Source organism: Rhineura floridana, chromosome 8 (genome assembly GCF_030035675.1).
Source record: "Rhineura floridana isolate rRhiFlo1 chromosome 8, rRhiFlo1.hap2, whole genome shotgun sequence".
NCBI classification, from domain to species: domain Eukaryota; kingdom Metazoa; phylum Chordata; class Lepidosauria; order Squamata; family Rhineuridae; genus Rhineura; species Rhineura floridana.
Window position 1 is genome coordinate 134,930,003 of NC_084487.1, and position 14,628 is coordinate 134,944,630.

General features: G+C 42.2%; 1 protein-coding gene across 4 annotated transcripts in view; it reads right to left on the reverse strand.

The window, feature by feature from the left end:
* Positions 1-1,156: 1,156 nt before the first annotated feature.
* ANO2 (anoctamin 2) overlaps positions 1,157-14,628 on the reverse strand; it is a 261,951-nt gene continuing 248,479 nt past the window's right edge. For 3 of the 4 annotated variants that reach the window (XM_061582608.1, XM_061582609.1, XM_061582610.1), the window contains exons 22-24: positions 11,825-12,006; positions 10,387-10,492; positions 1,157-2,802 (exon numbers count right to left, since the gene is read on the reverse strand). In XM_061582608.1, coding sequence (XP_061438592.1) covers positions 2,521-2,802; positions 10,387-10,492; positions 11,825-12,006 — 570 coding nt within the window. In that variant the 3' untranslated portion in view covers positions 1,157-2,520. The remainder of the gene's footprint in view (positions 2,803-10,386; positions 10,493-11,824; positions 12,007-14,628) is intronic. The other variant, XR_009757630.1, reaches the window with a different exon arrangement.

The following is a 14,628-nucleotide window of genomic DNA, read 5'->3' on the forward strand; positions in this document are numbered from 1 at the left end:
CTTTAGATAGCCGACTTGGATAGGTTCCAGTCAGAGTTTCTGACCAGGGCAGGGTGGGGAGCAGCTTCCTGGCTAACAGGAAGGAGCAGCAACTATGGGATAGCTGATGTGTTATTGTGGAACAGGGTATATAGCTGGGTTTAAAGTCCTCACTAGGCTGTGAAGCTGACTAGGTCATGTTGAGCTAGTAACTCTCAGCCTATTTTACCTCACATGTTTGTTGTGAGGATAAATGAGGGGATATCATTCTCAGTTCTTAGAGGAAGGATAGAATAAGGGGGGGGAGTAGTAATAGAAGGAACAGTACCGGCAGTGTGAGTATGCTAGCAGCCAGCCTCAAAGATGAAGAAGGCCCATGAGCAAAAATCTGTTTCCTTGCTTAATGCTGCATCAAATGTGATGGGAGACCAGCAAATGCAGTTTTCCAAATTTGCATCTACATATATGGGCATATCCTATATCCAAAGGATATCTTATCTAATTAACCTGGAATTAAAGCAGTTTTCATTTAAGCAAAATGCACTAAGCCATTCACTTGCTTAATTTTCAGTTCAAGAGAGCTGTCAGATAATATTCCATCTCACATGAATGTGTTTGATGAATTCAAGCAGGGGAGCACAGCGTCACTGATTCACTAAATCAATAATTTCCATCTGGATTTCTCTCAGTTAACTGTTATAAAGTGGAATATTACTCTCCAGCCCTCTTCAGGTCCTCTGTGCACGTGTATGCGAAAGGGGAGAGTAGGGACGCATGTGCTAAGCTCTATCACCGTCACTTTGGAAGTGGGGAGCCTCCTTTACTTGTGGAGATGCCCTTCCTGATTTAAACCCCATGTGGGGACCCTCAAGCCTGGGGACCCAGCCTGCTTGATTGGGCCACCAGCACTCTCCCTCGGCTACACCTCTCCCCCCCTTGCCCTGCTGCAACACATCCCGGACGTGCTTTTGCTTGGCCAGAAGGTCCTTCTTCTTGACGTGCGAAGGTGCCTCTTGCTTGCCTGGGTGGATGATGTGTATGGGTGTGACTTTCGTACAGCTGGAGTGTTGCTGATGGTACACCTTGCTCATAAAACAAAACATAGCTAGTGAAATGTCAGTAAAGCTTATTTGAAAAGTCTAGCTTTGGTAATTTCTTCTTAGTTTATTTACCTCTCTCTAATTCTCACATACTGACCCCCCTTCTCACACAATGTATTTTTCATATGCACTTCTCCTCACTGCAAATGTGGCACCCTAGATGTGGAACTACTTGCCCAGAGAAACCAATTTGACTGCAATTCTTTTTGCTTCGAGGCTAATGAAAACATTTGTGATTTTTGTTTCGAAAAGCATTTTGGTCATAGTGGGGGTTCCTTCCCTTTCTCAGCACAGATAAAAATGCACTTTAGTCCATTGATTTAAATGTGATTAAGGTTGCTGACAATGGGGGGAAATAATGGGGGGAGGGGGGAAAGACAAGGGTAGGAAAGATAGAAAGAGTTGCTACTTACAACCTACACAACCTACCTATACTTCTAATGGCGCCGATCCAGAAGGACAGTTTGCCACTGCTGCACCACCTGTTACATCTTTGGTTCCTTTCCCCCCATCTGCTGTTCAGCATCATTTACTTCACAAGATGGTTGAGTAATGGGACAAGGAATGAACACAACATTGGTACTGTTTAAAGTATAAGTAGGTTGCCTAGGTTGGAAGGTGGCAAAGTATAATCTACTCTTGTGGATACGCTTCATGAATGATGCTAGGCACATTATTTCTGTATGTGGAAATTGATACAAAATGTAATGTTGGACTTGTAACCCCAAGAGGGGAAAATCAGGCTCTAAGCAAAACATTAATCTCACTCGACAGGTGTGTATACTGTAATCCCTCTTTGTCTTTAAGTACATTTCAGCTGCAATCCCATACCCTGGGGTCTGGGGTAAGCCCCACTAAACTAAATGGGATTCACTTCTAAGCGGATAAGTACAGGATTGTGCTGTTACTAAATAAATTCTGTGAGGGAGGCTAGGAATGTATAGGTGAGAATTATCAGCACACTCACCTAACTATAATTTTCAGAATTTGGGGGAGCAGAGGGTGGGCAAGGGACAGATAAATTGGTATACAATTATAAAAGTTTGTAACATAAACATGCTGAGTGTTTTCAGGTTTGACAACTAAACAAAAGTGTGGAAAAACAAAGTTGAAGCTTCTGAAAATCAGTATAATCTCCTTAACCAAGTCAATATCCGCTCTAATCTCCTCCCCCCCTTCCATTACACCATAGGCACACAATTATTGCATATGCTTCATACTGGCCATTATGTCTTGTACTACAAACCTATATTGGCTTTGCTATGTTAATTGTCATGGTTTCCTCTCTAAACAAATCCTGGAAACTGTAGCAGGGTTATAGTAATAAGTATCTTCAGCTACAGATCCCAAGCCTCTTTCATACTTCCCAGGGTTTCTTGGGTACAGAGAGAGGGGATATTAAACCAGTATAGGTCTGTGGCGTCGTTATGCCCTTAAGGAATCATACATCAGTGCGCATTGAACTAAAGGATGCTAAGCTGCCTCGTTGACTTCGGCTGAATTGGCAGAAAGTTGCGGCTCGATTTCTTCTTCCTCTGGTCTCACTCTTGCTCCTTTGCTTGTCTCGCATTATAAAGTTTTCTATTAGCTTCAGTTTCTCATGCTCTTCTTTCAAGAAGAAATCGACCAGCACACTCTTCTCTTTCTTGATCTGCTCGCTGATGTCCTTGGGGATGTCTGGGATCATCCAGTCAACGAGCACACTGAGGAACATTACCAGGTTCTGCCGTAGAAATAAATTAAATAAGCAGAAGAAATGTGTGGTTTATAGCAGTGAAAAGATCAATAAAGCACTAATTGTGATGGCATACAGCCCCTCCTAAGAAATGCTAATCTTATCATAAATCCTTTAGCTTCAATCAGTATTAAAAATCTTCACATTTCCTTCCAATTTCTCATTAGGGAAAATCCAATGATATGTAGGGATGTTCAAGGCATCATTTTCTAGTGTTAGCACCACTTAGAATTCCTCCCAGGAAAGAATTTCCAAATTCACTTCAAATTTCACTTGAACTAGTGGGTCCATGATGGGATTTTTTTTAGGAGAGAGTGCACCACTGCCTATTTCAAAGCAGTGGACACCACCCCATTGTGTAATGACCACACCGTGGATCCCCCCAGGTATGCCCTGCCCTCCTATCTAGATTTTATTAACCATATAGGAGAATGATGAAGAGAGCATGAGGCTGGATGCATAGCTGCAAGCACCTTGATCATCCACAAGGTTTTACAGTTAATAATCTGCATTTGAGTTATCAGCAATGGTGAAAATGATTGTTATTGTTTCTGTCCTCAGAATGTCATCATTTTGAAAGACAGAGGAGCACAGGGACAGCCCATATACTTCAGAGATCCACTGATACAGGGTGATAGTGCAGAGTTCACAGAGAGACACTGCATACACATAAGCTTTGTGCAGTCTTTGCCAGGAAGGCTAAGTCATTTTCTGCTAGAAACTGGGCCAATGCTTAGCCTTTACCACAACAGTATACTACAGTATAATGCTGTATTGAGCAACTGCAGGAGATAATTGTGATCTCGATGATTGATAGTGGCATGTGGCAATGGCTCCACTCATGACTATTTTTACCCTGGGGATCAGTCTCTTCCCTGTAGCCAACCATGCTTCTATATGTGATCTTGCAAGTGTATCATTGTAGCCCGTTAGGCCTGGGCTTTCTAATGCCATTTTCTCTAGCTAGTCTGGGAAATGCTGACTGCAAGTGATTTGCCTGCTTGGCACAAAGGTTGCAGATGTAGCACGTCTAGATGACTTGCTAGATAGTGCTGGGGAGGAGTCAGTTGTTGTGGTGCACATTCGCATCGATGACATGGGGAAATGTAGTTATAAGGTCCTAGAAGCAAATTTTAGGTAGCTAAGTAGGATGCTGAGAGCCAGGATTCCCAAGGTAGCTTTCTCTGAAATGCTACTTGTTCCACAAGCAGGCCCAGTGAGACAGGCTCAGCTTGTAGTCGCAATGCATGGATGAGACAATGGTGTCAAGGAGGAAGATTATTTATTTATTTATTTATTTATTATTTGATTTATATCTTGCCCTTCCTCCCAGCAGGAGCCCAGGGCGGCAAACAGAAACGCTAAAAACACTTTAAAACATCATAAAAAGACCTTAAAATACAAAACAACATTTTTTAAAAAAGGTTTAAAAACATCTTTTTTAAAAAAAAAAAAGGGTTAAAAACATATTATTAAAGAAAACAAATCCATTAGAGAATGGATTTGTTAAGCACTGGGGAAAATTTTGGGACAAGCCAGGCCTATACAAAAGGGACAGGCTGCTCTTGAACAGGGTTGGAACCAGACTGCTGTCAGGTAAAATAAAAAAAGGTGTTAGAGCAGCCTTTAAACTGATTGAGGGGGGAAAGCAGCTGAAGAAGGTCTGGTTCATAAAAAATTGTTCTCCCTGGGATGAATACAAAAAAAAATGGATGAGAATTTAAATGAGGTAGGCCTAGAAGTAGGCACTGTGAGTGCAGGGGCATAGGATAACAATTCAAAGCGGCCAAGGCAGCACAGGCACAAACAAAAGTGCCAAAGACACTTAAAAAGAGACACTGTATACAAGCGTTTATATAACTAATGCTTAGAAGTCTCTGAGCCAAGATGGGTGCGTGGTCACAGAGGACCGCACTGATAGAGTGAGCCTAACTAAAACCTGGTGGAAGGAAGAAAACCGATGGGACATGGTTATCCCTGGATATGAACTATATTGGAAGGACAAGGAAGGATGTATTAGAAATGGTGTTGCTCTATATGTAAAAGAGGGGATTGAATTCAGCAAGTTAGAAATCCCCAAAGAGGCAGACTCCTCCACAGAATCACGCTGGGGAGTGATACCAGGCCCCAAGAGTAATGTAGTTCTGAGGACATTCTATTGTCTCCCTGATCAAAATACTCAGGGAAATCTTGGGATGAAAAATGAAATTGAGGAAGCATCCAAACTAGGATATGCTGTAGTAATGGATGACTTCAACTACCCTGGCATAGACTGGCTATATATATGTTCCAGTCACAACAGAGAGGTAAAATTTCTACCCTAAATGACTGTGCCCTAGAACAGTTGGTTATGCAACCAAATGGGGGAGGCGCCCAGGAATTGGTAAAACGGAAGTTGAAAGGCAAAGTCAAGAGGGTCAAATCACTCCACAATTCTTGGGAGTTATTTAAAAACATGATATTAGAAGCTCAACTGGAATGTATAGTGCAGATCAGGAAAGGTACCACCAGGGCCAAGAGGATGCCAACATGGCTAATGAATAGAGTCAAATAAGCTATTAGACACAAGAAGGCTTTCTTAAAAAAATGGAAGTCTTGACAGAATGAGAATAAAAAGGAGCACAAATTTTGGCAAAGAAATGCAAGGAGCCAATAATGTACTTAAAAGGTTGCCACACAGAGGAGAGCCAGGATTTCTTCTTGATCATCCCAGAGTGCAAGACACATAATGGGCTCAAGGTGCAGGAAGCCAGATTTCAACTGAACATCAGGAAAAACTTCCTAACTGTTAGAGGTACAACAATGGAACCAATTACCTAGGAAGGCGAGATGGGCTCTCCAGCACTGGAGGCATTCAAGAGGCAGCTGGACAGCCACATGTCAGGCCACATGGACAGCCACATGCTTTAGCTTGGATTCCTGCATTGAGCAGGGGGTTGGACTTGATGGCCCTATAGGCCCCTTCTAACTATGATTCTTTGATAAGTGCTGCTAAAAAATAATTTGACAAGAACATTGCTACAATATAAAGACCAGCAACAAACAAAGTTGTTAAATACATTAAAAGCAAGAGACTGTCTAGGGAGGCAATTGGACCCTTGGATGACCAGGGAGTCAAAGGTGTGCTAAAGGAGGATAAGGAGATTTCAGAGAAGCTAAATGAATTCTTTGCATCTGTCTGCTCTGCAGAAGATATAGGTCAGATCCCTGTGCCTGAATTAGCTTTTGCAGGAAGGGAGGCTGAGGAACTGAGGCAAATAGCGGTGACAAGAGATTACGTTCTAGGCTTAATAGACAAAATAAAAACAGACAAATTGCAGGGTCTGGATGGCATGCACCCAAGAGTTCTAAAAGAACTCAAATGTAAACTTGTCCCTCAGATCTGCCTGCATATGTGAGGACTGGAAAGTGGCCGATGTATCACCAATCTTTAAAAAGGGATCCAGGGGGGATCCCAGAAATTACAGGTCAGTCAGCTTAACATCTGTCCTGGGAAAACTGGTGGAAAGCATTGTTAAATATAAAATAACCAAAGAGCAAGCTTTGCTGAAGCAAAACCAGCATAGCTTCTGCAAGGGTAAGTCCTGTCTTGCTAGCCTATTAGAGTTCTTAGAGAGTATCATCAAGCATGTAGATAGAGGTGATCCAGTTGACATAGTGCACTTGGACTTTCAAAAAGCTTTTGATAAGGTACCTCACCAAAGACTCCTGAGTAATCTTAACAGTCATGGAATAAAAGGAGAGGTCCTCTTGCGGATCAGAAACTGGCAAGGAAACAGAAAGCAGAGAGCAGGAATAAATGAACAGTTCTCCCAGTGAAGGGATGTAGAAAGTGGATTCCCTCAATGATCAGTATTGGGACCTGTGCTTTTTAATTTCTTCATAAATGATCTACAGTTAGGGGTGCGCAGTGAGATGGCCAAATTTGCTAATGAAACTAAATTATTCAGGTCTGAAATTCAATGTAAACAAGTGTAAAGTTATGCATATTGGAGCAAAAAATCTGAATTTCACATATACACTCATGGGGTCTAAACTGGTGGTGACTGACCAGGAATGAGTTGTGGATAGCTTGGTGAAGATGTCAACGCAGTGTGCAGAAGTGGTGAAAAAGGCAAATTCCATGCTAAGGATCATTAGGAAAGGTACTGAAAATAAAACTGATGATATCATATTACCATTAAGCAAATCTATGGTGCTGCCACATTTGGAATACTGTGTACACTTGCTCATCTACACAGCAATTTAGTGTATGTGTGTGGTGCTACTTGCATCCCTTAGTAATTCACATGGTTCACATGACATTGCAGGCAAGCAGAAGCTATAACAGTGTTTCCCACTTTAAATCCATATCAACCCAAACCAATTATAATGTGAAAAGGAAAGGAAAAACCATCTTAGCTTTCCTACACTCCTCCGTGTAGGCACTGTGCTTCAATGTTTTTTAGTGGGCGGGCTCTCTTATGCCCACCCCCTCTCTCTGCCACCTCCAAAAGCTGCCACAGCTGCTGCCTACTTAGCCTTTCACTCACTCCCCCCTCTAACCAGTTTCATATAGTTTTGTGTCAATTGCACCTCAACACTCTCCAGGCTGAAGCCAGGAGAGGCATGCAATTGACAAGAAACAATGAAACTGACAAAAACCCCTCCCCTTCTCCATTAGCAATATCAATTCTCCAGAGGGAGTAAACATGTAAAATTGGGGGTAGGCCCACAAGGAAATAGCAATACTAAACTTTTCCAGAGGAATGCCTACTTGTGTGAAAGGAAGACAGCAGATTGGAAGTTACCATTGAGCAAGACGTGTGGAACTTGAAAAGCTATTGCGATAGTAAAAGTAGCTTCTTTAGTACGAAGTTAGGCTCCCATGTGGATAAGCCTCACCACCAAAAGGATATTGCACAATTGGAAAAGGTTCAGAAAAGGGCAACCAGAATGATAAATGTGTTGAAGCAACTCCCTTACAAGGAAAGGTTGCTGCATTTGGGGCATTTTAGTTTACAGCAGGGGTGTTTTGGAGGCATTGGGAGTTCATCCCAATAGTTTTTTAGCAGCCAGCTCCTGCCAGCTCCCTCCAATCTGCCACCCACATACTCACCCACATACACACCAGGGCAAAGGAGGAGGCAGGAGGGGAGGAGGCTCCCCAGCCAAACCACACAGCAGAGGCTTCTGCAAAGCTTCTCCGAGCCGGCAGAGGAGGAAAAGGAAGAGGAGGTGCAACACTGTGGGGCAAGAGACAGGCACTCCTGAGGAGGATATTGCTGCAGCCTCTGCTCCTGCCTCCTCCTTCTCCGTGGTAGCGGGAGTGGTAGATCTGTAGCAGCGCAGTGTGTGTGCGCATACGAGGGAGGTGGCGTGAAGGGACTCTGCACTTGAGAGACGTTTACACGGGGGAACAGTGGTGAGGATGAGGGAGGGTGAGAGAAGACGTTTATACAGGGGGAGGGTGGAAGGCAGCTGAGACTCCAGGAATGACTATTTTGACTTCAAATCACCCAGCCTAGGAAGGAATTGGATGTTGTGCTTGCTTCTTGGTTTTTTATCCCCTCCCTGAGGTGATGGATCAGTTCAGGTTTCAAAAGAAGAGGAGGGACACATTAATTGTAAGGCATTTGAAAGGGGTGAAGAATTGTGCCCTTTCTCTCTCTCTTAAAAAAAAGAGGCTTTAGAAGTCTGTGAGATCTTCCTACCTTCTCTCTGCTCTGATTCCCTTCTCCCTATGCATCTGAAAGTGTTCTTGACACAAAGCATTATAATTTGCAAAAGCAGAAGGAAAATCTGTTTGTTATATGAGCAACAGATTATGTCTTCCCTTCTCTGTCAAACTCTGCCCAGACAAAATTTTCTCTTTCTCTCTCTCTCTCGTTAACCAACTTAGGCTGCAGTCCAACACACACTTACCTGGGAGTAAGCTCCATTGAGCCCAATGGAGCTTACTTCTGAGTAGACATGTATTGCATTGCAGCCTTAATCTGCTCCCTGTGGGGAATGGATGCTGCTGCTGTGGGTAGGGTTGCCAGGCCCAGGGCCTGAGACTGATCCTGTATCTTTAGAAGAAGAGGAAGTCAGCCAAGTGCAGGTGTTCTTGCAACATTGTAATGGGAAAAACCACAAGGTGGAATTCTCCCTTCCCCCTGCACAACTTGTAAAGACACAGAAGACCTCTTGGTTGCCAGGCCCAGCCTCCAAGAGGTCGTCTTCTCCTTCTGTCATAACACTAGAACTCATGGACAGCCAGTGAAGCTGAATGTTGGAAGATTCAGGACAGACAAGAGAAAGTGCTTCTTCACTCAGCGCATAAACTATGGAATTCGCTCCCACAGGAGGCAGTGATGGCCACCAGCTTGGACGGCTTTAAAGGAGAATTGGAAAGGTTCATGGAGGATAAGGCTATCAGTAAGTACTGTCCATGATGGCTGCTGCTGGCAGGAAGGGCGGGATATAAATCAAATAATAAATAAATAAATATCCTCTGCTTCCATGGTCAGAGGGAGTAGGTTTCCAAATACCAGTTGCTGGAAACTGCTAGAGAGGAAAGTGCTCTTTTGCTCAGGTCCTGCATGCAGGCCTCCCTGCATCTGATTGGCAACTATGAGAACAGGATGCTGGACTAGATGGGCCACTGGCCTAATTCAGGAAGCTCTGCTTATCTTCTTATGTTCATCACTTCATGACATCAGTATGAAATTGTGACTTGTACATCAGTTGTCACAGACTTACATTATGAATCTGCCTTAGGCAGAGCCAGACCATTGGACCACTGTCCACTCTGATTAGCAACAGTACTTCAAGGTCTCACCTTAAGTTCACCTTAAATTGAACTGAATTTCTCTCCATCCCTCATGATAATTTATGCTTTCTGATGAGGTATTATGGGAAAAAATGTTGCTAGGCTGCAACATGGGTGACCAATTGTTTCTGCTTGTAATTCCCCTCAGAGCATCACTACATCATCACCTAATGTCATTTTTATACTAGGCAAAATAAATTTTACTAGGCAAAACATAGCAAAATGCTATCCCTTTCAGCACTCACAAATGGAGGGGGGCACTTTCGTTTTGTGGAAGAACAGAGACAATTCATTTTTGACTTGAATGAAAGAATATCTTTAGTCTGAACTAAATGCAATTTTTCAGAACAGAAAAAAGTGAAGGGATTGCAATGATGGCCAGAGCAGCCGGCTGGCTGAACGCCAGCTCAGTTGGCAGCTGTGCATGGGGACCATGAGGTAAAAGCTGGCTCCAGCAAATACTCCTACTGTGGAGTAAGTGCTCCCCATTGACTGCCATTGTTAATTATTTACCTACACTGACCTTTTTGCAGGAGAGAATGTTGGCTGGATGGGAAACCATGGGAGCACTCTGAAGGGAGTTGGATATAGTGGAAGTCCTCTCCCCTTGGCTCCACCTCTGCCACGCCCCCAGAACACCCTGTTTTCCAATGGAACAAGGCCATGGGATTTGTAAGGGTCAACAAGCATGAATAAAACCTAATGGACAAAAAGCATTGCAGGCAGCAATAGATATATTTCATGTGGCAGTAAAGTAATATAAAACAGAAAAGTTTTACCTGAAAAATAATGACAAAGGCCAAACGGGCAGATAAAACAGACCAGTATTGTTTAGAAAATTCATACTGGTTTTCGGACCATGGCGGTTCTCTGTAATCCTTGAACCTGAAAAATGGAGATGTGTTAAATTCCACATTCGGAGACTTGCCTGCCCGATACTACACAGATCAGTTCAATGTTCTGGCTAGACAGTTGTCCTGCAATTATGCAATTTGCACAATTTATTTCCAGCATCAGTATTTGGGCTCCTCAATTATATTTTGAGATTTACTGTATTTTGTACTCATCAATTATAGTCACATGTATATATTGTAGGGTTGCAGCAATAGATTGATCAGTTGAACAACTTTGACTGACTTAAAGTTGTTCCTGATTAAGCAAGCAACAGATTTAGTGTGAAATTGCTTCAAGATATTTTATAGGAAGTGAATCATAAATGGAATCAAATAAATAAATACATTTTAAAAATATTTATTTGTTAATACCAGAACTTACATAAGCTGTAGATGGCAAGCACTATTTTAGAAGAGGCACATGTCCTTTCTCATACATGGGGAAATGTTTCTTCTAAGATAGTGTCTTACTACAATGAAGGCATTATTTTTCTTGTTCAGAGAGAGAGAGAGAGTGTGTGTTTGGGGGTCTCATCCTAAGAAAGAGAAAGACAGAGAGAAGCGAAGCTTCAGGAGCGATCCTGAAAGAGAAATGGTTTGGGGTAGGTGAGTCTGAGAGAGAAAAAGAGAGAGTTTGAGGAGTTTAGAGTGTGTGATTCTGAGAAAGAAAGGGTTGGGGTAGGGGTTTAGAGAGGGGGTTGGGATGATTCTGAAAGAGAATATGTGTTTGAGGGATGAAAGAAGAAAGTGAAATTGAAGTGGGTGGTCCAGATACCGTTAAATACCCTATTTTGGAAGACAATCTTACTCGGTCATGAGTGATCACCAATGAATTATATATATAATGCAATACAGTGACAATTGCAATACAATAACAATTATTGATAAGAGGCAAGGATCAGAAATAGGGACCACCTCTAGAAAACGTGGACCCACCCACTGGTTGCTATGTTATCTTCTCCTATTTGTTTCTGAATTTAATAATTCAGAATAAATATTGTGTTTGTTTCCTAGAAAGTTAATATATGAGCTATGTTCTTGTTCACAATCAGCCTAAGAAAACACGAGGAGCTTACAGAAAAGTCAGCATGTTGCAGGAAAATTTACCTGATGCCTTCAATGTCAGCCTGTTCCTAATTTTAACCCACTAAAATCAGTGGAACCACATATCAAGATTGCTCCTACCCTGAGGCTACAATCTAATACATGTCTACTCAGAAGTAAGCTCCATTGAATTCAATGGAACTTACTCCCAAGTAAGTGTGTATTGGATTGCAGCCTTAGTCTTAAATTCAACAGTCAAGGGTTGGCAAGGCTACTTTACCTGCAAAAGGAAACATCCTGTTCAAAAGGTGATTTTTCTGGCTGGGTCCCAGCCTTGAAATGACTGACATTGAAGTATGAGAGCGTGTGATTGACGAAGCCATGCATGGTTCCATTGTGACTATATGCATATTGATAGACAAGGCGTGGAATGAAATCAGAAGTGACAGATATGACAAAAGCCTTGGGGAAACAAAGGAAAACCTTCACCATGTGAACATACAAATACTCATTATGTATTATGTAGTCACTTTATTAATGAGGATGACAGTGATCAGAAAGAAATCCCGAAATCCCCAGAGAAGCTGCTTTGTGACTTGAAGACAAGAGTAAGCCAGTTGAGTTTTCAATCATTATTTGTCTCCAGAGCCATTTGGAAGAGCATCCCACCAGAACTGCCCCTTCTGACTGAACGTTGAGACTGGCTGTTTCATAAAGAACAGCTGTTCAGTGGCTGACTAGCTAAGGATTCTGGCATTTGTTCAAGAGCTTTGGATAGGGAGCATTTTATGCCTTTTTAATAGAGACCTTGGATTGATTTTTATTGCCACTAGTTTGATATTCAACAATAGCTTATTTTTTTAAAGAGGATTGAACATTAACACAAGTAAGGATGATAATAACAAGTAAGGATGATATCCTTCTGGACCGTCTACGGTTGGGGGCACTGTTCTGCAGTTGTTCTGGTCTTATCTCCAGAGATGGTTCCAGAAGGTAGCATTGTATGGGTGCTTCTCAGTCCCCTGCCTCCTGAGTGCCACAGGGCACTATACTGTCTCTGATGCTATTTAACATCTGCATGAAGGCATTGGAAACTGTCATTAGGAGTTTTGGAGCAAGATGTCTTCAGTACGTTAATGATACCCAGCTCTATTTTTTCTGTAACATCTAAATCAGGAATGACTGAGAAGACCCTGGACAGTGTCTGGATGCAGTGGTAGGCTGAATGAAGGCTAAAAAACTCAATCCTGAATCTGAATCCTGGCAAGATGGAGGCTCTGTGGGTAAGTGGTTTCCAGGTCTGGAAAGTTGGTAAGTTACCTGCCTTGGAAGGGGTTGCACTCTCCCTGAAGAAGCATATATATAGTTTGGGGGTGCTCCTGGATCCAGTTCTGTCACTGGAGGCACAAGTGTCCTTGGCATCTAAGAATGGCTTTTATCAACTATGGTTGGTAAGACAGTTACGGCTGTTCCTGGTTCAGGATAGCTTGACCAAGGTTGTTCATGCATTGGTAACCTCATGGTTGGATTGGATAGCTGTAATATACCCTATTTGGGGTGACCCTTCAGGTTGGTCGATAGGGAGCAGCTGGTGCAAAATATGGCAGCTAGGTTGCATATGGGAGCAGACTACCGCCACTGTATAAAACCTTGCTTTGCACTGGCTGCCAATCTGCTACCAGGCCACGTTCAAGCTTCTGGTACTAACATATAAGACCCTATACAGCTCAGGATCAGGTTACTTGAGAGACTTCCTCATCCCTTATATACCCAGTGGAAGAGTTTGTCCTGCAAATGTCAATGATGACAGACGCTACAGTACACACCTACAGCCACAGTAATTTGGAGCAGGGCTTTTAGTGTGGCTGTCCCTGTTCTGTGGAATAGCATTCCTGTCAAGATATGACAGATAGCCACTATCTGCACTTTCCAGAAACAATTTCAGACTTTTTTGTTCTGACACACTTTCCTAGCTGGATGAATGTGTCTCTGCGGTGGGTGTCAATTTTGTTTTAAATATATCTGCCGTCTTGTATTTTTAGGTGTTTTCCCCTATTTGTATTGTATATTGCCTTGAGACAATTGTAGAAGGTCATCATCATCATCATCAAACAATAACAATAACAACAACAATAATAATAACAATAATTTCTATCCTGCCCTCCCTCCCAGAAGGATGAGCCTTAGGCAACTAATACAGTGATAACTGAACATATGTACAAGAGGACAAGGCTACTAGCCATCATGGCTAGGTTCAACACCTATTGCTGAAGGCAGTATGTCTCTGGATCCCAATTGGTAGGGATCATAGGAGGGGAAGAGTGCTATTGCACTGATTCCCTGCATTTGGATTTCCCACAGGCATCTGATTGGCCACTGTGAGACAGGGTGGAGGAAGAAATTGAGTCAGTTTGCATTTAAATGTGAACCTACCTAGTTTACACTTTCCAAAACAATGTGAGAACTGAAACAGAGCTATCCTTCAGAATTCACATGTATCCAAATTTTGTGATGCAATTCTCCAACCAATCAATGTTTATAAAAATGCATATATTAGGGAAACATGCATATAAATTAACATGCTAGTGAAAAATCACACAACAATGCATTATATTAGGGGAGGTTGCTTGCAAAATATGTAGATTAATTAAAACTATATTAAAATGCATGTATTGTCTTCAATGCTATTTAATATCTACTTGAAGCTGTTTGGGGATGTCATTATGAGATTTAGGATTAAGTGCCACCAGTACGCTGGTGATACTGTAGGAGTTTGAAAAAATGAAATTTTAGGGTCTTAATTAACACATATTTAGAGGGATCTACATAGGAAATTTATAGAGGGCTTAATTTGATAACTCTCATAGAAACATTTGTAAGAGGTATAGAAACCACCATTGCCATGGAGATGTGTTGGGCTACAACCACAAAGCTTTCCGTTATTTCAGTTAAAGAGAGTTGCTAACCACAAAGGAAGTGTACAGAAATATCACTTAATCACTTTGTACTTTTCAATGCTGATTTATGGGGGAGATCCCAAATAAAGAGACCCTGAATGGGACTGTAAGACTATGGGATCATCTG